At 37.2% G+C, this 25,492-nt stretch overlaps 1 protein-coding gene across 5 annotated transcripts in view; it reads right to left on the minus strand.

Annotated features, from left to right (window-relative positions):
* Positions 1-25,492, minus strand: part of Sec24b (SEC24 homolog B, COPII coat complex component) — a 70,436-nt gene that overhangs the window by 18,480 nt on the left and 26,464 nt on the right. For 2 of the 5 annotated variants that reach the window (XM_042701708.1, XM_042701706.1), the window contains exons 4-10: positions 21,547-21,651; positions 13,527-13,607; positions 10,836-11,092; positions 7,107-7,291; positions 3,913-4,015; positions 1,621-1,747; positions 614-723 (exon numbers count right to left, since the gene is read on the minus strand). In XM_042701708.1, the coding sequence (XP_042557642.1) occupies positions 614-723; positions 1,621-1,747; positions 3,913-4,015; positions 7,107-7,291; positions 10,836-11,092; positions 13,527-13,607; positions 21,547-21,651 (968 nt within the window). The remainder of the gene's footprint in view (positions 1-613; positions 724-1,620; positions 1,748-3,912; positions 4,016-7,106; positions 7,292-10,835; positions 11,093-13,526; positions 13,608-21,546; positions 21,652-25,492) is intronic. The other 3 variants (XM_042701707.1, XM_042701710.1, XM_042701709.1) reach the window with 3 other exon arrangements.

Here is a 25,492-nt window from a genome sequence, read left to right on the forward strand (position 1 = left end):
AGTAGAAGGGATTACCAGTGTCAGCCATCAGTACCCAGCTGTGTTTGCTTGTTTTTGTAGCTATTTATGTGCCCATGTACTTAGGACCTTCCCGTCTGTGAACCCAAGGGCTGGGATTGCAGGAGTGAATCACCATGCCCAGCTGTAAAATGAGATTCAGTGTCTATATAATTCAAAGAGCACAGAGAAATTTGCTGATAGTACAAGGAAGGAAAAAATTGAGTGAAAGTACTGGGAGAACCAGTGATATCTTTAAGACCCCTAAAAACTGCAGCTTTTGGCAAAAGCAAACATTTTCTGTTCCAAGTTACTTAAGTTTAAATGGTGAAAGACTATGCATATCCACTCTAGGCAAGTAATCAAGTCCATATGGACACAAACTATAAAAGCTAACGCTTACCATAAGACACTGCAAACATTTCTTAGTGACCTAATACATTCTGGGAGATCAAGTAACATTTAGAAAGTGTTTTCTATTTGCTAAGTGCAAACTTTCACTATTAATTAATGTTTAAAAATGAATAGCACGGGCAACTGAAATATGGGCAAGAATTCACAGAAAATTATAACTGTATAATTAGCCATGACTAAACTTTTAACAGTGAGTGGTTACCATGTAATCTGAAGAGGCGATGAACTCCACGGTGGAATTCTGAACTTCTGGCCGCTTATGAGGCTCTCCATATGATCGAGTAAGGGGGTTATACATGAATTCTTCAGGAACTGGATAAGAGGGAGGAACATGTCTAAAGTTCAACACTTAGCAGCAATATTTATGAGGAATACCAACAGTTTTGTGAACACTTAATGACAAAAAACAAATCCCTTAATCTTCCTTGAAAAAAAGGAGAAAGAAACTTATTTTCTAAATTATGTGAGGAGACCAGATCATAGGTAACCTTGCTTCTTAAGTCTTCTGTCCTATTTATCACATCACATGATACAGAAGGAAAAATCAGAGACACAGAAATATGAAAGCAATTATAATAGGGAGATATGCAAGAAATATGTAAAGAGGCTGGGCACTTATGCCTCACACCTGTAATCCTAGCTATTCGGGAGACTGTAATCTCAGGATCTTGTTTCAAAGCCAGACCAGGCAGGAAAGTGCATGAGACTCTAGAGCCAAGGGAGAGCACAAAGACCTGAGTTCAAGTCTCAGTATTAGCACAGTCTTTGGAGTTTTTTTGTTTTTTAACTGCCCTGTCAACTCTCTCTCTCATATTTTTTTTTTTGGCGGGGGGGGGGGGGGGGGGTCCGGTAGTGGGGCCTGAACTCTGGGCCTGGGCGCTATCCCTCAGCTCTTCAGCTCAAGGCTAGCGCTCTACCACTTGAGACACAACACCACTTCCGGCTTTTTTCTTTTTGCTTATGTGGTGCTGAGGAATCAAACCCAGGGCCTCAGGCATGCTAGGCAAGCGCTCTACCACTGAGCCACCTTCCCAGGCCCCCTGTCAACTCTCTTTACCTCCATGGCCAACCAACATTAAAATACCCTGGTCTATAATCTCTCCATTAAAAATGGCATGAAAATTGTTTTTAATGCAATAAGGAGAGGAATAATGACAAAGATGTAATGAATAATACTAAAGCACACTACAATAAGAGTCAGAAGCTCACCATCATTTACTCTATAGCATAAGTTGCACTTCCATCTACGCTGATCAATGAAGGACACAAACGGATTGATGTATGTTCGACAAGATCGGCACCGCACAATGGTATTTGATGTTATCACTGGTAATTGCTGGGAAAGAAAATAAAGATGTTGTAACAACAAGAAGAACCCCAGGGAAAAACAGAACACTAACTGCTCTACTCCATATATAGAGCAGAAATCACAGATGGATTTTTGTGTGGTTTCATGTTGAACTGTACTAATTAAATGCAGTGCAGTGTGAAGCCACACAAGCAGCTGTGGTTTTCTTCCTCGTTGTAACCATAACAACACAACAACAAAGTCACACCAGATGAAATCAATGTCACTAGCTGACAAGAAAGCCTAGTTGGCTATGAAAATGATGTAAGCTACAGCTCATCAGAGACTCAAGAAAAACCAGTGAGAGAAACCAGCACTTTGCAACAATGTCTTTGTCTTGTGCACTGCAAAAAGTCCCAGGTACCTGGTACCACACTGTTGGACACTGCTCCCACCCGGAGGGAGCTGAAGCCAGAGGCAGCCAAACACAAGGTGCCTTAAAAAATTCATCTCCATGCTGAGCTGGGAATGGAACTTTATATTCAAGGTAGAAAATGTGAAAGTATGGAAAAAAAGATTAAGAGGTCATATATTATTTATTCCACACACCAGAGTTAACTTGTTCTCATTTTAGTATACTTTATCCTAGCTTTTATTAATAACATAGGTTTTTATTTCATTTTTAAACACAAATATTATATTTTTTTCCACATATACTACTTTCATTATGTAACTGTATCAGGAAATGTCATTAACTAAAAATGAGAAAAGAAATATGTTCTTGGAATTCCAAATCCCAAAAGACATCAGTGGTAACATTATAGTGTTATATATATGGAATATATACTGTCAGAAGGTATTGTGTATAGAAACTGTATTTAGAGAACACTCACCAGTAGATACAGAAAATTGCCTTAGCTTAAGGGTAAAGTTGTAATAGCATGGACGTGACTAAATGGTACTGACTGAAAGCATAAACTTAGAGTACTTATTCCACATTACAATTCTACTTTCTATTCATTGTGATCCTTTCTTTTTGGGTCCGGTCGTGGGCCTGAACTCTTGAGCCTGGGCGATGTCCCTCAGCTCTTCAGCTCAAGGCTAGCGCTCTACCACTTGAGCCACAGCGCCACTTCCAGCTTTTTTTTTTTTTTTTTGCTTATGGGTGCTGAGGAATCGAACCCAGGGCCTCAAGCATGCAAGACAAGCGCTTTACCACTGAGCCACCTTCCCAGCCCCTCACTGTGATCCTTTCTACACATTCAGTATGGAATAAACTCCAGCAGGAAGTGCAATCATCTTTATTCCAGCATCCAGCATGGAAGCTGGGTGATAATCTTTGATGACAGAGTACAAAAGAAAGCTGTGGCAACTGGATGGATAGAAAATCACACTAGCAATAAAGGGTGAGGGATAGAAGCAACTTGTAAATAAAATATTCCTGACAAAATATTTTTGTGAGGTTTTAAAAAGTGAGGATGTATAAAAATGTTTAATAACTAGTTATTAAACCAAATACACTGTAGAAATTTTGTTTCTATTCAATAATCCTAAACTGTTCATGCTTTCCCTACAGTTAGGAAGTTTATTTGCTCAATTTGGAACAATCAATTTTCCTTCTAACCCAGACATCAATGTATCTTTTTTTTTTTTTGTAGGTCGTGGGGCTTGAACTCTGGGTCTGGGCGCTGTCCCTCAGCTCTTCAGCTCAAGGCTAGCACTCTGCCACTTGAGCTGCAGTGCCACTTCATCAATGTATCTTAATAGAGGACTACTAAAGCTTTTGCACCATGCTTCGCTATGGAGCTTGACATTTCCAAAAAACTTAAAGAAAATCTTGTTACTGCATTCAAAGAGAATTACTTCTTATACTATACTCACTGTTAAATATCCTTAGAATGTGACTAATTACATATATTAATTACCCTGAATATAAATTTACATCTTGATTCCCTGCTAGGCAGGAACTTCTTTGGGAAAGGTCATTTTATTATTAATGCTTAGTTTAGGGTCTACTGGAAGAAAACTAAGAATATGCTTATTGACTTGAATTTCACAAATGATTATTTGTAACTTCAGATAAAATAAGATCAACATCCTTTAATCTCCAGCACCACAAAAAATAAAGATGACAATTCTAAAAAGTATCAAATATGAGTATCTTTTACATAAACTCATGTCAGAACCCAAGATACTTAAAAACATTACTTTACCGTTAGATCTCTAAAGGGATGTAACAGCAATCCTAAAGGAAGTTTAGCTTTATTCAATAAAGCCTGTGTCTGTGGAATATTTGTCAAAGTACACCGAAATGAGCTGCAATAAATATAAACATGGAATACGTTAGCTGTCAGAAAAAATATCAAGTAGATTGGATAACATGTAAAGGCACAGGTGAAAATCACTTGCACATGTTATTATGATGTGCATAATCTTCAGGGGAAGATCCTGGTTACTTTACCAGGCATACATATATACAGTTGTCCAAAGACCTAAGTGAAGGACTGCATATTCCTGGGAGGAAAGCACAACACATTCAGGAAAAACAGACTCACTATGACTAGCCTGTGGGACTGGGCACAAAGTAGAAAACAAAGTAGAGAACAAAGGCACGCTAGGCCTCTCACACTGCTGCTCCGGACTTCCCTGCCCGTTCCCCAGCTCCACTCTGGACTCAAGACTCCCTACCCATGTCATAAAGAATGACTTCTTTCTGATTTAAACTATTTGTTTTTTTCCCTTCCGAACCTTACAACTTTGGGGGGGGGGGGGGCGGAGAAGGGAAGAGATAGGAAGGGGAAACAAAGGAGGAGGCAACAATACTTGATAAGAAATGTACTCATTATCTTGCCCACGTAATTGTAACCACTCTGTATGGTATTTACACACACACACACACACACGTTGTATTGTAACCACTCTGTATGGTATTTACACACACACATATACACACACACACACACACGTTGTCAAGAGGTTTTATTTCCCTCTAAAAAATTTTTAAAAGAATGACTTCTTTCTAAGCTCTGAGGTATGCTTCCACTTCTGTGCTACTCATCAGTCTGATCTGCTTTAGTTAGCTGAGTACCTTGTCTGCCTTTGCCAGGTATCAGTCATTCTGTCCTGTGTTGCCCTACTACTGGTGTAGCACACACTGAGGGCTATAACCTATGAAAGTGAAAGTTAACAAAAAAAAGGACGAATAAAGGAGCAGCCAAAGAAATAGCACTAGTGCTTGGTAACCAGAAAGGGTTATTTTAAGCAGTGTGGGTAACAGTGTGTAGGGCTATGTATTTACTCTAGGCTGCCGTTCCTAGAACACACCCAGGTGTTCCTGCTTCAGAACTTCCTCTGCTGTCTAGGCAGCTAAAAATACTTTTTCCTGGTGCCCTGTGGCTGCTCTTCACTGCATTCAGAATTCTGCTCATACACTAACTCCTTGAGAAAACCTGCATAGACCCCCTTAACTAAAAATAGTCACCTACCATCCTCACTTCCACTTCTGTAATATTCTGATATTGTATAATACACTTACTACTTTAATGGTACATATTAGGCTTTCTCTAATAGAATGAGTTCTATGATTCCATAGAGATCTTTTGTTTATGTCTACTCCAAACATAGAAACAGATGCTTATGCTTAACTTAGAAGGCAATCAGTAAATATTTATTGAATTAATGATTTATCTTACTGTGTAGGCACTATTACTACAGGTTTTGCCAACCCTAAACTGAAAATATTAAACATGAAAGGCACCAAAATCCAAAATATGATATATACTTGACAATATTGACATTTTATGGGGTTACATAAATTGCATCCTCAAACTAGTAGATTTGTCCAAACGTTTTAACATTTACTCCTAATTACTTTACTTCTGATAAAACATATACAAACACATAAGTATCCCCCTACCTATTTGGTCTCTTATTTTTTATTTCTTTTTTTATCTATTTTTTATTTTTATGTCACTCTTTTTAAAGGGTTTCATTATGTGAAACTCTTATGTGTCTCATCCTCCTGATGCTTAATCCTTCTGATGTTGAAATTACAGACAAGACTACCATTTTGCTAGGCTAAGATCACTTTTACCTATACATACAGTATAGGGAATACCTAACCATTCACAATACCAGGTTATCAGCAACTTGAGCACAGACTACAATCATAAGGATAGGCAGTTGTCGTCAATCTACCATCCATGATTTACTGAGTTTTACAGAAGTGATCTGAGTATTCACTGCCTTAATCACCAATGGGGTGTCTGCTGTAGTATGGAGAAAGAAGGGAAACAGTCAGAGGTTTCACTTCCTGTTCTTTAAAAATTTTTGTTTTTAATGGTTCAAACCCTAGGGTTTGAACTCAGGGCCTCAAACTTGCTTGGCTAAAGTTCTACCACCAGAACTACACCTTCAATCTGGCATTTTACTGGTTAACTGGAGATGGAATCTTGTGTTTGCCTAAGATGCCTTTGAACCTTGATCTTCCAGATCTCAGCCTCCTGAGTGGTTAGGATTACAGAGACCAATGCCTGGTCATCAACTTCCAATTTGCGTATTTGAATCATATTTAAAATTTTGGATGTAAGAGAAGTTTTCAGTTTCTTTTTTCCCCAAGAGCTGCAAACTATTGCCTTAGGAGACATAAAACACTGACATTAAAAAAGTATCAATTTCATAAGGCAAGGAACAAGATGGTGTTCTGGGAATGAGTTTACTTTGTGAGGATAAAGTCTAGGAGCAGTGTAATGGCTTCTACAATGCATGTGGGTACAGAGGAATAAGCTATTCTTAGATGAAAAAGTACTGAAAGTAGGCAAGACCCAAGAACATCTAGTTTGGGAGGCCCTGGGAGGTGAACACAAAGCTGGACACACAGAAAATATACAAGGATTTGGTGGCACTAGATGTAGTAGCCAGTACTCTTTTCCAGGGGGTGAGAAAATTCTTCTTAAGTGAATGAAATCCAAACCTAAACTCAGATTGAATCAATAAGTTGGGGTTAATGGTCATCTCATTTCTTTATAGGGTGTGAAGATAAAATTCAGAGATACACAGGCTTTATCTAAACCTGTTCTTGAGTTCACATAAGCAAGGTCTGAATAAGATATGTGAGCATTCTTACTTAGGAGATATACAGAAATTAACTCTGGTATAAGGTGAGGAAAGAGATTTAACAAAATGAAAAATGACAGTCATGTCTGGGTACCTAAAACCCTACTTCAATCAAATAGATATCATCACCCTAGTATTAGGTGACAGGGGACTAGAACTTAATCTGCATGTTCCAACATGAAAAGCTTCCACTGGGGAACATATACCACACTACTTCTATTTTTTAAAGTTATACAATATTTTCATTAAAGAATATTACTTGAGAAAGATCACACAATAAATGAATACTTACTCTGGGCTACAATTTAACTTCTTGAGTTCTAAATTCAAGTTAGGTATAGGAGCCCAGACTGGAGTGGGGGGTAAAATATCCTTCTCCTGAGTGAGGTTTACAGGCCTCAGGCTTTCTGGCTGTGGAGAACTCTGAAGACTCAGTCCTCCTAGACTGGAAGAGAGGTGGTTCACACCAGGATACTGCTGAAAAGAGAAACCCAAAACAACATAAAATAACTTAACAGATGTGAATAGAGCTTTTTATACAAGATTTCAATATAAAGCAAAACCAAGAAGGTGAAGAAATTTAAAGCTCAGTGATAGAATTACTCAATAGAGCAATCAATTTAAAACATACTTGAAATACTGAATACACTTAACTCTCATCAGAAAGACCAACTCTAACAACTAAACTCCAGCAACAACTGTTCAACATCAAGAATGTATTTTTCTTAAATTGTTCACACTGAAAAGGCAGGATAAATGCTTAGATATTTTCAATTACCAATTTTCAGAATGAGTTGATGACTAAGAAATTTGTTCACTGAATTTTGCATTGCCCATTTTTCTTTTCTTTTCTTTTTTTTTGGGGGGGGGGGTCCAGTTGTGGGGCCTGAACTCTGGGCCTGGGCACTGTCCCTCAGCTCTTCCGCTCAAGGCTAGTGCTCTACCACTTGAGCCACAGCACCACTTCCGGCTTTTTTCTTTTTGCTTATGTGGTGCTGAGGAATCGAACCCAGGGCCTCATGCATGTAAGGCAAGCACTCTACCACTGAGCCACCTTCCCAGCCCCCATTTTTCTTTTCTGTTCCTTATATTTTTAGTAGGAGTTCTTAGCTTTGTGGTTACTCAAATTAGTTTAATGAATTACTCACTATTTGATGTTCAAACTACTCAATCTTTGGCCAGTGAAAGTCCCTTCAAGCTGACTCCAGTGCCATTTTACTTCATTTATTATTACTTACCCTCCAAGCTCCCAGTGACCTTTTAATAACCCTAACAAGCCTTTGCTGCTTTCTTGCAGGAATCTCATTCTTTTTAAATGAAGATGGCATCTAGAAACCAGAATCTGGGCTATAAGATTGCTTAGTGCTAGTGTACTATATTGCTTCCAGACTTTTGAAACTGGTAGAAACAGAAACAGTCTTTTTTGTTGTTGTTGTTTTTAACAAAGAAAAAAACCTTGTTTCCATTTCCAAGAGCTCATTTTGATAAATATTTTATATAATCAGATGCTGCCTTTGTATTCCTCTCCTAATAATATCCTCCTTTGGTCCCACTGTGTGTGAATGTCTAGAATCCTGTTAATTAAACACATGAGTTTAAGGAGAAAGAAAAAAATGAGTTAACATTGTTTTCTAAAATCAATTAATAATTTTACTTTTATTTTATATCTGTAGCTCTCTTTTGATGAAAATTTTAGTTCCTAATGGTAACACCCTGATTGATGATTATCCCTTGATATCCCTGAGGGATTAGCACATCTTCCTCTCTAGAGTGTTTACAATCTAAATCTTAAATGATTATGCACATGGTTATTATACTGTATTATGTAGAGAACAAGGAAAAAAAGTTTGTGTATTTCTTTCTCTGTCTCCTCCTTTGCCTTTCCTTTCAAACTGAACTGAGGATCTTGCATTTGTTGAGCAAACTGTCTACCACTTGTGCCTCATTTCTGACTTCCTCAAATAGTTTTAGTTTGCCAGGTGCTGGTGGCTCATGCCTATAATCCTAGCTACTCAGGAGGCTGAGATTTGAGGATTGTGGTTCAAAGCCAGCCTAAGCAGGAAAATCTGTGAGACTCATATCCAATTAACCACCAAAAAACTGGAAGTGGCACTGTGGCTCAAGTGGTAGAGTGCTAGCCTTGAGCTGAAGCTGACAGAGTCTGGGCCCAGAACTCAAGCCCCACAACCAACCAAAAACTGGCAGTTACCTCTCCACAACTGACTACCAACCACTGATCAACCTGACATGTCTAATGTGTGATAATTTTAATTTTTTTCCTTATAGAATTGTTTTTTTATTTATTTGTTTGTGTTAATCCTGGGGCTTGAACTCAGGACTTGGGCTGTATACCTGAGGTTTTTTTGTTTTTTGTTTTTGGCTCATGGCTAGTATTCTACCACTTGAGCCACAGCTCCATCTTTCCTAAAAAACAAATTTGAAAAAATTTCTCCTTAAAAGTTTTCCAACACGTAAGATCATCTCAAATCAAATCACTACAAAGAAAGCCAATAGTTTTCAAAACCATGCCACTGTACTTAAAGTATTATAAAGGTATTATAAAGTATTACAAAGGTATTATAAAAGGCTGCGTAGAGCTAAACTAAGATACATTATCCTTATTCTAGCACTTCAAAAGTAAATGGCCTCCTTAAAATTGGTTTGATAATGTTCATCATAAATGAAATGCAACCATACTTTCTTTTTTGTTTGCTTTTGTTTTGTTTTGGTCTTGGGTCTTGAACTCTTGAGCCTGGGCGCTGTCCCTGAGCTCTTCAGCTCAAGGTGAGCACTCTACCATTTGAGCCACAGCCACTTTAACCACACTTTCTAACAGACACAGATAAGATTTTAAGCTCTAGCTGGGTGTTGGTGTCTTATGACTGTAATGCTAGCTACTCAGGAGGCTGAGATCTGAGGATCACAGTTCATAGCTAGCCCGGGCAGAAAAGTCCATGAGATTCTTATCTCCAATACTACTCAGAAAAAAGTGGAAGTGAGCTGTGGCTCAATGGTAGAGTGTTAGCCTTGAGATAAAGTATCTCAGGGACATTGTCCAGGGCCTGAGTTCAAGCCCTAGGACCAGCACCAAACAACAACGATGAAAGATTTAAAGGTCTGTTACAGGTTGTGTATGCTCAAATAATAACTTTATCTATAGCTAATACGTAACATAAAAGAATGGGAATTGATATATTCCAATAGTCTCATTCATAAAAACAGGCAGTAGGTCAGATTTGGCCAAAGGTCTAAACCCTTGCCTGAAGGAATTATAGAAAATCATATACTGATGCAAAATAAATTGTTTTCTTCTTGTCCATCACTTCCAAGAATCAATCTTCTCTTTGTACTGTTACTACTTCTAATTTTCAGTCTTAGTTTAGCATAAGATATAATTTCCATAAGACTATAAACAGTTTAAAAACAGTTGTTCCATTTCAATCATTTCCCTATATTTATTTTTGTTCTGTTTCAATCATTTCCCTCTCAAGATAAAAATGTGAAACATTTATTGTTTTGTGTACAATTAAACTGATAAAATCTTTTAAGAGGAGGCTTTGGAAGAAGTCATGACAGACTGGTCCTGGCAGCAGTTAATGAGCATGGGAGGTCCATGTTCTGTGCATGGAGGCTCTCACCAGGGTCATTTTCATGTCACAGAGAATGCTTCGAGTGAAAAGCAGGGACTAAAATAAATCCTAAACCATATCCTACTATGTAATTATCTGAGGACAATGCCAGCTTAGATTTTTTTAAAACTTAACATTTAATTTCCTGATTATAAAATGAATACTTGTGCACTGCAGATTGAAAGCTAAATCTAAATCTAGATTTAACCTCTTTAACATCTGATCACTAGGGAGAGGAGAAGAGAGGAGAGAAGGAATAGGAATATGGTAGAGAAAGTGATTTTGATCAAAGCACTTCAGTGCGTGTATAGAAATAACACAAATGCATGCTGATTCAAGAAATTTAAAAAGTAATCATTAGTTGGACAGTCTTCACATGGCTGAATGCATACCTGAGGATACTGCTGGAATCCAGAATACACAGGGTTACTAGGATGTACTCCAGCGCTAAGCGGAGCTGTTGTGTGCTGATAACCAGTGTTCTGATAACCAGGCTGAAGAGTTGGGTAACCATAACCAAAAGGCTTAACCATTTTTGAAGGGTGAGGAGCAGCAGAAACAGAAGCTGGAGCAGATGCTGAAGAAGGAGCAGGATCAGGTTCAGGGCCAGGATCAGGAGCAGGACTGCTTGCTGATGAAGAATGCATATCTAGCAAGGGGGAAAACATGGTGTTCACAACTGAAAATCAAAGACTTGATCCTGGCAAACAATAACCTTTTCTTTTCATTTCCCCTTTTCTTTTCAAAACTTTATACTCTGACAAATTCTAAATGCACGTCAAGTAGAGGGAATAACAAACCTACATACCAACATCCAGCTTTATCACTTTTTTTAACAGATTGCTCCACACTAGGTATCATTTAATCAATACATTCTTTGGTTAGTACAGCTTATACTGCTTTTTTGTTGTTGTTCCAAGCTATTATTCTCTTAGCAGGATTGAGATTAAGAAGCAATCATAGCAAAGCAACACTGTCAAAGCTGGACATGTGGCTCACACCTGTGATCCTAGGACTAAGGAGGCACAGTAGGAACATCCTGAGTTGGAGGATACCTGGGCTGTTCCTGAGTTTCATACAGAGATCCTGGCTCAAAACACAGGAGTCTCAACTACCTTTTTTTCTCCCCTAACCTGTCCTTTATCTGACCCTGCCAAGTATGTAAATGTGTCCATGGGAGGAGTAGCACATTTCCAGAATCCCCTAAAAGTATTTTTGGCAATATTGAGGTTTGATCTGAACTTGGGCTCATGATGTAGGCTCTCTACCCACCTAAGTCAAACCTCTAGCTCAGTGTGATCATTTAAATTTTTTCCTTATAAAATGATTTATTTTTGTATTAACCCTGGGGCTTGAACTCAGGGCCTATGCACCGTCCTTGGGCTTTTTTTTGCTCAAGGCTAGTACTCTACCACTTGAGCCACAGCTCTACTTCGGGCTTTTCTGATGCTTAATTGGAGAGAAGAGGCTACTGGACCTTCCTGTTCTTGCTGGCTTTAAACTGTGTTCCTTAGATCTCAGTCTTCTGAATAGCTAGGATTACAGGTATGAGCCATCAGTGCCCAGCTTAAAATTGGTATTTTTTATTAGCAATAAGACTGCAAACATACATCCTGAAAATTAGCTGACTTAATATTTTTTTAAAGTTCCTTGAGGAATTGCATCTTTCTGTTCAGTCTATTGCCTCTAATTTTGAAAACACACTTCTGATGATCATTCAGCTATCGTCTGTCCTGATTACACAAGGCTCAACTTACTGGTGTTCTGGAAACCTCTTAAGACTTCTTATAAGGATTAGCGCTTTAATACAGTTCATAGTGCTTTCTATCTCTGGGAACATAGGTAGAAAGCTCTTTTAACATGACAAGTCATCAATTTAAGAAACAAAAAAATTGAAGTCATAAACATGTAAGTTAAATTTCTCCTTTCAAAAGTTCTATAGATCAGTTCTATCCTAGCAGTAGGATAATAGATAATAATAGGATATAATAGGCCTTCAGTTCATTTACTATTTTTACTATAGATGCTTAAATAGTTCCTTTAGGGAAGGATAAACAGCTACTAAAAAACTTGTGTTGAAGCATAATTTATTATAAGATTATAATTTGTTGATAGAATATTATAGACAAATTGATGGCTGTAAAGGCCGTGGTCTTTTAATTGTCACAAGTGACATTTCATTTCAGGTTAATTCAGAGCTTGTAAAATGCTAGAGTTGTAGTGCTCACTGTTTTAGTAAGTGGAGTAATTCCCTAACACTTCAATGGTGATTGCTTTTGGAACTCTTTGTAACTTGTATACAGCCATTAATTTCTAAGGAAAATGTTTAATTTGAATTTGAATATTCTTGAAAAAGAAGGTATTTTGTAGTAAGCTAACAGGATTAAAGTTTTCTACTGATTCACAGAATAGTGATGATGGAGAGCATGCAGTTAAATACAATACTCCAACTTTAGTTAAACTTCATCCTGGATTATAATCAAAGTGGTAAAGAAATGAGGACAAAATTATTTGTTCTATTAGTCTTTAAGTGTGAGGGGTGGGTATCAGCCAAATAATTGTACTTTCTTTCAATACTATCCATTACTCCTGTATTCTTATATAATCATTAAAGTTATTTCTAGATATGGCTAAAAGTGATGCCACCAAAACCTATCTCCAGTAGCTATTTACCAAGTAGAGGCACCCAGAGGCCACAGGGGGAATAGTCAGAGGCTAGCTGAAAGGAATTCAAGGACCTAAACATAAAAACAAAAATAGAAAATTTATTTAAGAAGTTATTTTGTTAAAAAAAAAAAAAGAAGGGGAAAGAAGAAAGTTACTCACTATTAAATGTTTCCTTGAAAGAGGCAAAAGAAAAAAACCACTAAAATAAGATAACTTCCTTAGGCCTCCTAGAAACAATACTCAACAGTTATCTTAAGACAATGGACATGATTAAATTAGGACAGAAATGTCAGCAAAATGTCCTCCCACTCCATTTTTTTCCTGTCAACTAATGCAACTAATGCAACAGATGTTTCCTTTGAAACCAACTGATAGTAACTTTTAAAGTGAACAGAAGCAAGCACAAAACAAGGTACCTGGGTAGCTGCCTCCTTCCAGGGCGTCATAGCTATTGGGCATGGGTGAGGCACTGCTCGTAGTAGAAGAACTGTCCATACCTGCGGGAAAACCCAAATAATCTGTTGAGTTTAAAACTACAGTGCATCTTACAACAGCTGCTGCAACTTGTGTTCAACTAGGAACATTTCTGACAAGAAGAAATTAAAATGAAACATTTTTTAAAACACAAAATTTATTAAATCAAATAGAAAAAGCATGGGGAGAATAGGAAATTGAGCAGAATGAAATTCAATTAAACATATTTAAGAGAATAGACATCCAAGTATAAGATTATTAAATCTTAATGAATTTTATACAAGCTTTCTGAAATGTTCTAGGAGTTCATGACGTGAGCTGATTCCTAGCATATTACTAAGCTTTCTTGTGCCTCAGTTTATTCATGTGCAGAATGAAATAATGCCTGCCATACTTAGTAAGGGAATATGAATGAAGGCTATCTAATGAGGGTTAAGTGTTAAGACTACAAGAATCTTTATTGTTTGTATTCATTCAAAACCTGAGCAATTAGGAGCAAAGTTGACTGGCAATTTATGATAAAATCTGGTGACAGGACACATTGACAAGAAAACATAAATGTATTTCTCTCATTCACACAAGTGTTTTATTGGAAACCTACAAATACCTAAGTAGATGTGCTAGAGTATATACTTACATGTAAAATAGAAAATGCATTAGGCCCTTCCCAAGTCTACTTCCAAGTAGACTTGGTTCTACTTCCGAGTGACAAAATTCCTTAGTACAGAAGATAATCTTTGGCTCTTAATATCAACATTATAATCAATGTTTAAATTACAGTTGAGGTTGAAAAGAATGAACATGCATAGCAGTATTTCACTAAGAAATGAGAATTAAGCATATTGATGAAGGGCATAATAGCTACAGTTCTTGGTGTAGGAACACTCTTCTCAGCAAAGAACATGATTTGAAGGCACAGCTGGGAGACCACAAAATTCTGTCATTTACATGCTACATAACTGTGGCTAAGCTACAATAATATTGTCTTCAGAATATGAGTGTGTTTTCCTTAATGTCCTGTGATATTTCTAATGTTCTTGTGAGGCTTAAATGAGATAGTGGATATGAAGCGATTTCATATCCACAGTATGAAGTTATAAGTAATAAATAGGTGGAAGACACTAATATTAAGTATTAAGCAGCCTGCTTTGTTGTAAAAAGAATATTGCTGCATATATATACATACACATATATACACACACACACACACACACACACACACACATATATATATATATATATATATATATATATACATGCTGTTCATCTTAATAAAGTAGTCGGTCTTCCTTTTTAAACTTTTTATGAATTTATAACAAAAGCAGAACACTGATATGCTGTGCTGAAAGTCTTACAAAGTTGGGGTGTACATTCCTGTACATGGGAGACGAGGAAGGAAGAACATGACTTCAAGGCCCATTGATCTATATATTGAAACCCTTGATCCCCAAAAGAAAAAAGTCCTAAAGTAGTAGCATTAAAAAAAAAATACCAAAACTCAAATGTTCATCAACAGATGAATAAATAAAATGTGATAATGTTTATATAATGATCTATTCAGTCCTTTTAAAAAAGCAATGAAGTACTAATACATGCTGCAATGTGAAAGAAACTTGAAAACATATTAAGTGAAAGAAGAGACATAAAGGCTACATATCTACATGAATGTTATGAATAGTAAATCTACAGAGTCAAAGGAAAGACTGGTGGCTCCCAATTTATGCAGGAGGCTGAAATGAGGAGTTACTGCTTAATGAGTATAAACTTTCCATTTGGGATGATCAAACTGTTTGGCTCTGTCTAGTTCAATCTATAGTTTAGGACACAGAACTAGACAAGCGGGGTTGCACAACATGGTAGATGTTGTAAATGCCACTTCAAAATGCTTAGTTTGATGTTATAGGAATTTTATCTTGATAAAACAAAACCATTTACTAAGACATTGCAGTGGAGAATATTCTTTTCAGAAAATGGTATTAGAACAATTTGTCATATCCATATGCAGAAGAGTGAAGCCAGACCCTTTTCCTATACTGGTCTTGACTCAAAATAAAACAGTAGGCCTACATTCAAGTTATAAAATTCTTAGAATATGGAAATCTTCATGATCTTGTATCAGACAATGAATTCTTTAATATGGCACCAACGCAAAAGGAATAAAAGTAGGGGCCTTAAAGTTAAAAATATTTCTGCTCTAGCAGGCTTATTCATGTAGTCCTAGGTACTCAGGAGGCTGAGAATGAGGATCACAGTTCAAAGCCAGTCAGGGAAGGAGAATCTATTAACCTTTATCTCCAATTAACCACCAGAAAACTGGAAGTGGAGCAGTGGCTTGAAGTGATAGAGCACTAGCCTTAACAGAAAGAGCTCAGAGACAGCACTCAGGCCCTGAATTCAAGCTTCACAACGGACCAAGACAAAACAAAACTGCTCTCAAGAGTACAACCAAGAAAACTGTACTGCCTACATCTGACTCTCTTTTATTTGAACAAATTTTACTATGTGTTTAGTAAGACACAACAGCACATGTGTTTTCTATATCTTAAAATAAGAAAAAATAACCAAGTAGAGACAAGTTGCAAGGCAGAAATATTTATAATCATATTATCTAATAAGTATCTAATTATCTAATAAGTATCTAGAATATAAAAAGAACTCTTAAAAATGATGATAAAAATGGACAAAGATATTTCTCCAAAGAAAATAAACAAAAGCATAAGCATATGAAAAGATATTTACAGCATTTGTCAGGGAAATCATAATTAAAACAATGAGATTCTACTTCACATCCACTATATTAATTATTACCAAAAAGACTACTAATACCAACCTTTGGCAACATAGGAAAGTATAACTTATTTGGTTCAGATATTTTTAGAAAACAGTTAACTTCTCAAAAGGTTGTAACCCAGACATTCTACCCGTAGAGCAAGATAAATGAAAACATATGCCTATATTAAATATTTGCTGACAAATGTTCATAACAGCACAATTTGTAACAGTTGAAAGAGAGAAACAACCCAAACATCCAATTCATGAATGGATAAATGGAAGGGAACCTACATACATAATATTTTCAAACAATAAAAAGGAATGAAATGCTCATACTTGTGCTAAAAGAAAGAAGTAGAAGTAAAAAGTATGAGACGTTCAGAGACAAATGTATGGAGACAGAAAGTAAATCAGTGCTTGCCTAGAGCTGAGTGCTGCTCAGCTACACTTTAACGTTCTCCTAAAACATAAGGGGTTTCTGTTTGGGGGTTATGCAAATGTTCTAGAATTAGTAGTGAATGGCTGACAAACTTTATGAATATACTAAAAACTGAACCGTAAGTACAATTTAAGTAAGTGGCTTATGGTATGTGGAGTACAATGTGTATTTAATAATAATAATATTATTGTTATAATATATATTTTTTGACAGTCCTGGGGCTTGAACTCAGGGCCTAGGCACTGTCTCTAAGCTTCTTTTTGCTCAAGGCTAGCACTCTACCACTTGAGCCACAGTGCCAACTCTGGCTTTTTCTGTTTATGTGCCACTGAGGAATTGAACCCAGGGCTTCATGTATGCTAGGCAAGCAATCTACCATGAAGACACATTCCCAGCCCTGCTTTGTGGATTATAGCACAATAAAACACTAAAATACTATGATAGATCTGATAAAAATTTAAATGTATATAGTAATAATTTTGCTTGAAAAAAGCCCAAAGATAAAAATGTTATTTATATATATCAAATTATTTCAAAGATCAAATGCTACTTAATCATGCTGCTGAGCTTTTTATGCCTTATCAGATGTAAATGTTAAACTTTAATGATTTTACAGAAACATTTTCTATCTTATTGAATTGCTTTACATCTACTAATAGATGAGTCTAAGTTCACAAAGTTAAACTAAATAATTAAACTTTGCTAAAATGTATTATGTAAATTAGCATGTTTTAATTATGTAAATTAGCATGTTTTAATTATGTAAATTAGCATTTTCTTTAGCTCATGCCATCACTGCCAACACCAATCCAAACTGCATTAAAATGAAAACAAGCACACAAAACATGAATCTTTTTTCTTTTTCTTTTTTGTCAGTCGTGGGTCTTAAACTCTGGGTCTGGGTGCTGTCCCTCAGCAATTCAGCTCAAGGCTAGCACTCTACCTACCACAGTGCCACTTCTGGTTTTCTGATGGTTTATTGGAGGTAAGAGTCTCACCGACTTTCCTGCCTAGGCTGGCTTTGAACCGCGATTCTCAGATCTAGCCTCCTGAGTAGCTAGGATTACAAGTGTGAGCCACTGGTGCCCCAGCAGAACATGAAACTTTTATGTTGACATTCTGAATATGCTTAAATACCTTCACTATTTTCCATCATCCTAGATAATAAAGGTGCCTGCACACTGTTGTAGAAGAAATGTACATTTTGGCTTGCCTTTCACCTGCATTTCTCAGACATGCCTGTGCCCTCTTCAGTCATATAAAACTTCTATCATCAAATACAACACTTTCCCCTTGGTGGATTTCCTTTCTCTATGTGGTCTTTTCCACTATTTTTCAAATTCCAAATGCTTTTCGAAATATATTTTATATGGCTGTGAATAAGACATTTTCTCCTTTCCAAGTTATATGATATATAATCATATGTAGTATCTGCTTCCCTACCATACTAGAAATTTTTGAAGGCCAGAAACTATGCTACTGCACTGGACTTTGGATCTGCAATAGCAAGGAAAATACAGGTAAAAAAAGCTCTGCTTGGGATCAGAAATGTTTCACATTTCAGTTTCTTTTTCAGATTTTGAAATAGTTGCCAAAAGTGCCGGGGTATCTTAAAATCAAGTCTAAATATAAAATTCACTTACATATCACTTATGTTAGGTATTCTATATGGTATTTCTAGGATGCCTGGGTTGGATTATGACGCCTCATGAGGTAAAGGTGGAACTGTCCACTGTGGTGTCATCATGGGACTGGAAATTTGGGATTTGGGAGCACTTTCGGTTTCAGATCCTCACATTACTGTGCTGGTTTCATGATTATCCACTCTAAACCTTAGGTGGCTCTGGGTTATTCTCCACACCAACACAGTGATAAGAATGATCAGACCACTGCTACAGAACTAGGGGGGACGTTTCCTGTTCATCCTTTTAATGACTCTGTTACAACAGCTTCAAAGGAAAAAAAAGGAGCTAAATTCTGAGAAAGGAAGAAAGAGAACAGATCAAAAGAATCCTTGAAGCTGGTGAAAAAATGTAAGAAAACTTAAGATTTTATTCTCTCTAGAAGACAAGTAACAGAGGTCAACAAAGGCCAATAAATTAACTTTGGTGCTCAACTTGAAAATAACCAGATTTTAGTCCCTCACAGTGGGGAAAAAAACAAGAAAAAAGTATAAGCCAAATTCCATGTCTCCACTTAACAGGAAGGGAAAAAGATGAACACTTCATACTTCTGAGTTGTTCATTATTATTGATAATGACAGGTTTTATATTAATACCAACTCTGCATGGTGACTATCAAGATTAGACAGGTATAGCAAGTAAACATTACACAGATAAGAGAAAAAAGACTCAAATATTCCTTTCTCTTTCTCTATTCCCAATATAGTGCTATCTATGGGGTAGGGGGAACCACACAAGAATTCCTTCATTGATCAATCTAATTATCTTTTCTCAGATTTCAGCCAAACTCTGCAAACATCACACTGTATTTTGGTTTCTCCACTAAAGGAACCAGGATCCTAGCCTCTCCAAGCAATGGCTCATTCCAGGGCCATTAAGTACACTTAACCTGCTACAAGAACCTAGAAGTAAGCGCTCAAAGACTCATGGAGCATTTCAAACTACTTTCAGGGCCAGTCTGAAAGAACTACTATTGGCCAACTCCAAGACAAGGTAGGTATCAATGATTCTTTATAAGGAAACTCCAACTCATCAATGTAGAAGGCTCTCGGGAGTTTGAAAAACATCAGTGAGTATTAGACCAAATGGGTGATAATTTAATAGGTACAGGACACTGTCTGAAAGAACGTTGTTACATATTGCTCATTAATTTCCAGAGGAAAATGTAGTTAACTTTCCAGTGGAGAAACTAGATCATTCTACTACAAATTAATCTCATCAATATAGGAACAAATTAACATCACCTGCCTCAGATAGGATGAAGTATCACTTTTGAAATCCTGTCAAAATTCATGATCTGAATCTCATGAAGAGAAAACATCTATTAAGTCTAGATTGAGAAACACTATAAAATAACTGGCCTGTACTCTCTGAATATGTCAAGGTTAAGGACTGTGACTGGAAGAGTATAAAAAGACCTGGCAACTAACCTCAATACATGAACATAGACTGAATCTGGACCATTCAAATAGCTATAAAAGATCTAATTAACAATAAAAAAAATATGGTTGAGACAACTGAAATACTTCACAATGGGCTGTGCATCAGATATCTATGCTCCATTTCTTGATAACTATACTGAGGTATGTAAGACATTGTCTTTATAATTGTGAAATATACTTCAAAGCATTCAGGAATAATGTTCATAATTTCTCTCCAATTTACTGTAAAATGGTGTAGAAAAACAAAGATAATTGCAAAACAAGTGGAGAAGAAATAGTTTATCTTGGTGAAGCATATATGAGAGTCTCTTTCAATATTTTCACAACTTTTCTGTTAAATTATTTTAAAATGTTGGAAAGGTAGCTAGGTATTTATTTATTTATTTAGCCAGTCCTGAGGGTTGAAGTCTTGGCCTGGGCATTGTCCTTGAGCTTCTTTTGCTCAAGGCTAGTACTCTACCACTTGAGCTACCACATAGCACCACTTGCAGATTTTTCTGTGTATGTGGTACTGTGGAATTAAAACCATGGCTTCATGCATGCAAGGCAAGCACTCTGCCACTAAGCCACATTCCCAGCATGGTATTTTTATATTTAGAGTAGAAAAGCTATTTCCCACCTGGTACCTCCTATTTTATCCCCCTCAAATCATGCATAAAGATTAGAATATTTTAAAACATGTACAGAAAATTAAACCATTTGGTTACATAAATTTAGGACAAATTTGGTAATAAAACCAGAACTGTGGTCTCTTACAGGAATTTGACAGATCATCAATTCTTGGTTCAGTCTTTGTTAAAATTAACAGATGAACTAAACTGCTTATATTCAGGAGTATTCTATTTATCAAGGTAGAAAACAAACAACTTGCACTACACAACCATGTACATGACTTCTTTTTGTTGTTTTTATTGGTCACTGGGGCTTGAACTCAGGGTCTGGTGCTGCCCCTGAGTTTCTGTGCTCAAGGTTAGCACTCTACCATTTTGAGCCACAGCTCCACTTCCAGTTTTCTGGTGGTTAAGTGGAGCTAAGAGTCTCACAGATGTTCCTGCCCACACTGGCTTTGAAGCACAATCCTCAGATTCAGCCTTCTGAGTAGCTACGATTACAGGTGTGAGACACCAGTGCCAGGCTGCATGACTTCTCTGAGATGATATAAGCAACTAACTACTTTATAAACAAGAAAATATCTATAAATTCTGAGTTTTCTAAGTATATTACAAGACATACCAAGAGGACCTCATCTATTTCTCTATTCAAATGGTTCATTTTGATTACGTTAAAGTTGCACGCAATGCAGAAAACATTATTTCCAAAAGGGAGCTACAGCAAGGGCTTCAATCAGGATGCAAGGCTTTACACAGGACATGAATACAATTGGATTTCTGAAAGAAAAAAAGCACCTGCCATCATGAAAGATGTATTCTATTACTAACAAAATGGTAGCAATAGTCAAAGGAGGAAAAATAAAAACATATCTCATTTCAACTGTCTAAAACCCAAATCAAGTAAATTCAGTGTGCTAAATCTCCAGAGACATTTTCTTTTTTAAAGGGTAAGACTGTAGAAATGAAAGAAAATGTGAGTAGGAAAGATTAAAAACTGGTGTAAAGCTAAAGCAGACCTGCTTCCTCATCCTCCTCCTCCTCTTCCTCATCATCGGAAGTTGATGACAAGGGAGTTGGTGCGGAGCTAGCTTGATTATTAACATATTCACCATACTGCATGCCTGTAAAGTGGAAAGCACAAACACAAGAGTCAAACCAACATGAAGGACGAGAAATAAAATTTGACATTGCATTAAAAGTGAGAAAGAACTCTGACATTCCAAAGAACATCCAGCATGCACTGTAATATTAGCAAATGTATTATCAAAACTAGAACCATTAGAAAACTTCTGCAAAGCAGTTTAGTAAAAGCAGTTTTAATATGAACTAATCAGTTAAGTATGAAAAAGTAACATGTATTAAACTGACAATATTTAGAAACTACATCAATATTCTAAGAAAGCATTTCTGAATTCTTTTGTTACATTTGCCTTCTTTTGTTACAAACCAGCTAGGTGGGGTCCTTTTGTTCTACCCAGATAGACATTATGAGTAAATGAGAAGAGCTACTTCAGTTACTCCAGGTCCTTGTGGTACTGCAGTGGTAGATGACAGTGGCCAGTGACAGTCAGTCCTCAAGCTTTGACAGGTAGAATTGTGGCACAGGATTCAGGGCCTTAAAGTATTAATCTCCTGCAGCAGGAAGGATCTCTCCACCCGAGAATCTCATACTCCAGAGAACCTGAAGCCTTCTACCACACACCAATCTTATCTGTTGCCACTTGCTGCCTGCTCTGCTGCACAGCTTCTGTGCTTCTTGCACAGCTTCCTCCCTTTCACTGTGGTTGCTTCTCTTCTTTGTGATATCAGCTAAGGGGGCAAGATCACTTGGGAGAAAGTAAGTGGAGCAACAAGAGTGTCTCCCAGTTGTTGACAAAGTGAGCTGAGTTTCCTACTATATAGCCAGAAGGGGGAAGGAAAAGTGTCTGTAGCAATTGCAATACAGTTCGTCTGTTATGCAAAGGACTGTGTTTGCACCAAAAAGTCCATTATGCAAATGAAAGATTTCTTTACACCAATCACAGGTACTCTGTTCAGCTGAAGTCCCCTCCGCCCTGTCTTGGGTAGCAGTGCCAGTTGTGACAGTTAATCTTCTGTTGAGCCAGACTCCAGTTTAAGCTGCTTGTGGGGCAGTGTCTTCTGGAGCCAGTCGTGCTCAGGGATTTAGCATGAGGCCAGTCAAGGCTCCCTGATTGGTAGTCCTCTACTCAAAGCTACTGGGGCAGCAGAAAAAGGTCAATTAGGAACTTAAGCCTCCTTAACACCCAGTACCTTAGCACATTTAAAGAAAAAGAAGTACTTCACTGGGTGCTAACCACAAATGTTTATCAGTAACAATACTTTAACCATACAAAACAGTGCTCTAGCAATGTTTAACCTCTATCTTAGGGAGGAGTGGATACCTGTCATACCTTTCACTTTGATCTAGAGTCACTGTGGTTTATTTCCTCTGGTACTGTGCATTCTTGGTGGAAAGTGGTCATTTGTACTAAACAGTATCTATACAGCACATAAAACATACTCAGACACTATATTCAGCACAATTCCTGGCCCACAATGCACCCTACAAAACAAAAGATCCAAGACCCTTATTAACTGTGGCCTTGCAAATGTGACAATTACAGAGCTGGATCACCTGAGTGGTGGTTATCAATCAGGTCTGACATCCTATTTCCTATATGGGAGTGTGAAAGAGGTAAGACCTTCTACACCCTGTGGATCAGCTCCTACACAAACAGACTCAGTGGAAAATATGCATCTTTGGTACTAGGAACTGTTTAAGACTCCCCTTGATTGGATACTTTTGAGACTTAGTCTAGTGAAATCAAGACATAGAAAATTAACATCCATAAGTTCGGGTTTTTTTGTTTGTTTGTTTTTTGCCAGTCCTAAGGCTTGAACTTAGGGCCTGGGCCTTGTCCAAGGCTAGTGTTCTACCACTTGAGCCACAGCACCACTTCTGGCTTTTTTGAGTAGTTTATTAAGTTAAGAGTCTCATGGAGTTTCCTGCCCAGGCTGGCTTTGAACAATGATCCTCAGATCTCAGCCTCTGGAGATAAAATTAAGAGAGAAAATAAAATTAATCTTAAGAATTAAAAGACTTTATGAATAAGAATGAATATGTTTGTAAGGAAAATTTTATAGTTCTACTTTGAAAATAAGAATAAAGAAAACCCAAGAAACCTAATGAGATTTCCAGAAATGCTTCCTAGCACTGGAAGCACGAAGAAGCTCTGACACAGCAAAGGTACACAGTCATGCCACGCACTCTTCACTGTGTTTTCAGGGAAACCTCTACCGTTGTGAAGGAATAAAACTCATCCCTATTGTAAGAAAAAGCTGGTACTGAGTAACCAGCCTAAAAGGAAGCTGATCTTAGAGTATACATGGGTGAAGCTTTATCTTCCCACCATGACTAAAAACAGCATGGAAAATCTGCTACCTTGCTAAAACATTTTTGTAAAATATAGATTATGTAGCAGTTATCTCAAATTCATCTGAGAGTAAAACAATATACCAGGAAGTTTTATGATTTAACAAGCCAGTAGTAAAAAGTTTAATAGGAGTTATTCTTTAAGAACATTATAAAGATCCTTCCTTTCTTCTTTTCCTTCCTCCCACTCCATTCTTCCTCCTTGCCTCCCTGCCAGTCTCCTTCCTCTTCTGTTTCTTCTTTTGCTTTTTTTTTTGGGGGGGGGAGGAGGGACGGTGGGCGGGACACACAGGATCTCTTTCTGTAGCTCATATTGGCCTTGAGCTTTAGGATCCACTTACCTCCACTTAGTATGGACCTGGGATTACAGGTCCATGCCACCATGTCCTACTTAAAATAAAGTGCTCAAATAATATTAGCACTGCACTTTAAAAGACATACATATGAAGCCAGGCACCAGTGGCTCATGTCTGTAACCCTACTCAGAGACTGAGACTAAGAATCACGGCTGAAGTTAATCTATGAGACTCGTATCTCCAAAAGTCAGAAGTAGAACTATGACTCCAGTGGTTCTGCACTAGCCTCAAGCACAAAAAGCTCAGGGATAGCCCCCAGGACTGGCATATACACACACAAAAAGACAAAAAAAATACACATGCACATGTATATAAGAGAGAGAAAGATGAAACAAGAACAAATTCTGTTCGCTGTACTGAGACAGAGGAGGCCACAAAGTATAAAAAAATTCAGAAGAAAATCACTCTTCAGGACTGAATATGACTGGTTGCTGACATGAATCATAGGACCCAAAACACAAGATTAACATAAATATATACATACATACACACCTGTATGTGCATACACATACATTTATTCTAACAGGTGTTAGAATAGATTTATCTCCAGATTACTGAATAAAAACATCCCAATGCTTAATTGACAGCAAAGAGATGGCTATCCAATGATAAAAAAATTATATAGCAGCTATATAGTGCATCGAATAAACTTAAAAAACAGTACACAAATATTTATGACGGTACCATCTTAGATAATACTCTGGTTGGTAATATACTACATTAATAATGTTATACGCTTTTCTCCAACTGTAACTCAAGTTCAGAATTTACTTCACCTTTACTTGTCAAGTAAATTCTGCTAAAAGCTTAGGAGTATTAATGGGCAAGAGCACGACACTTCAGTTAATCCACAAAGAAATGGTACAAGCTCCAGAATAATCATTCCACATTCATCTGCCCTGCTGGAGGTTTGTGCAGCGGATACACACTGCAGCAAACAGGGAGTTAGGGTCACAAGGCAGCGAACAACTGCCTCAGCTACTCTAGGATACACCAATGGTTATGAATACATGAATGGCACTTCCCAAAGTGCCTCTATTTGGGCCAGAGCATACTTATAAAAAATACATAGGTTAAATATATGAGGAGAGAGCTCATAGTGAAACCCAGTGTAGAAATGTACATACAGTACCTACAACCACCAGCACCATCAAAGGGAGAGAGAATACTAGA

The sequence above is a fragment of the Dipodomys spectabilis genome, unplaced genomic scaffold (assembly GCF_019054845.1).
Source record: "Dipodomys spectabilis isolate Male_0828 unplaced genomic scaffold, ASM1905484v1 ptg000297l, whole genome shotgun sequence".
NCBI classification, from domain to species: Eukaryota; Metazoa; Chordata; class Mammalia; order Rodentia; family Heteromyidae; genus Dipodomys; species Dipodomys spectabilis.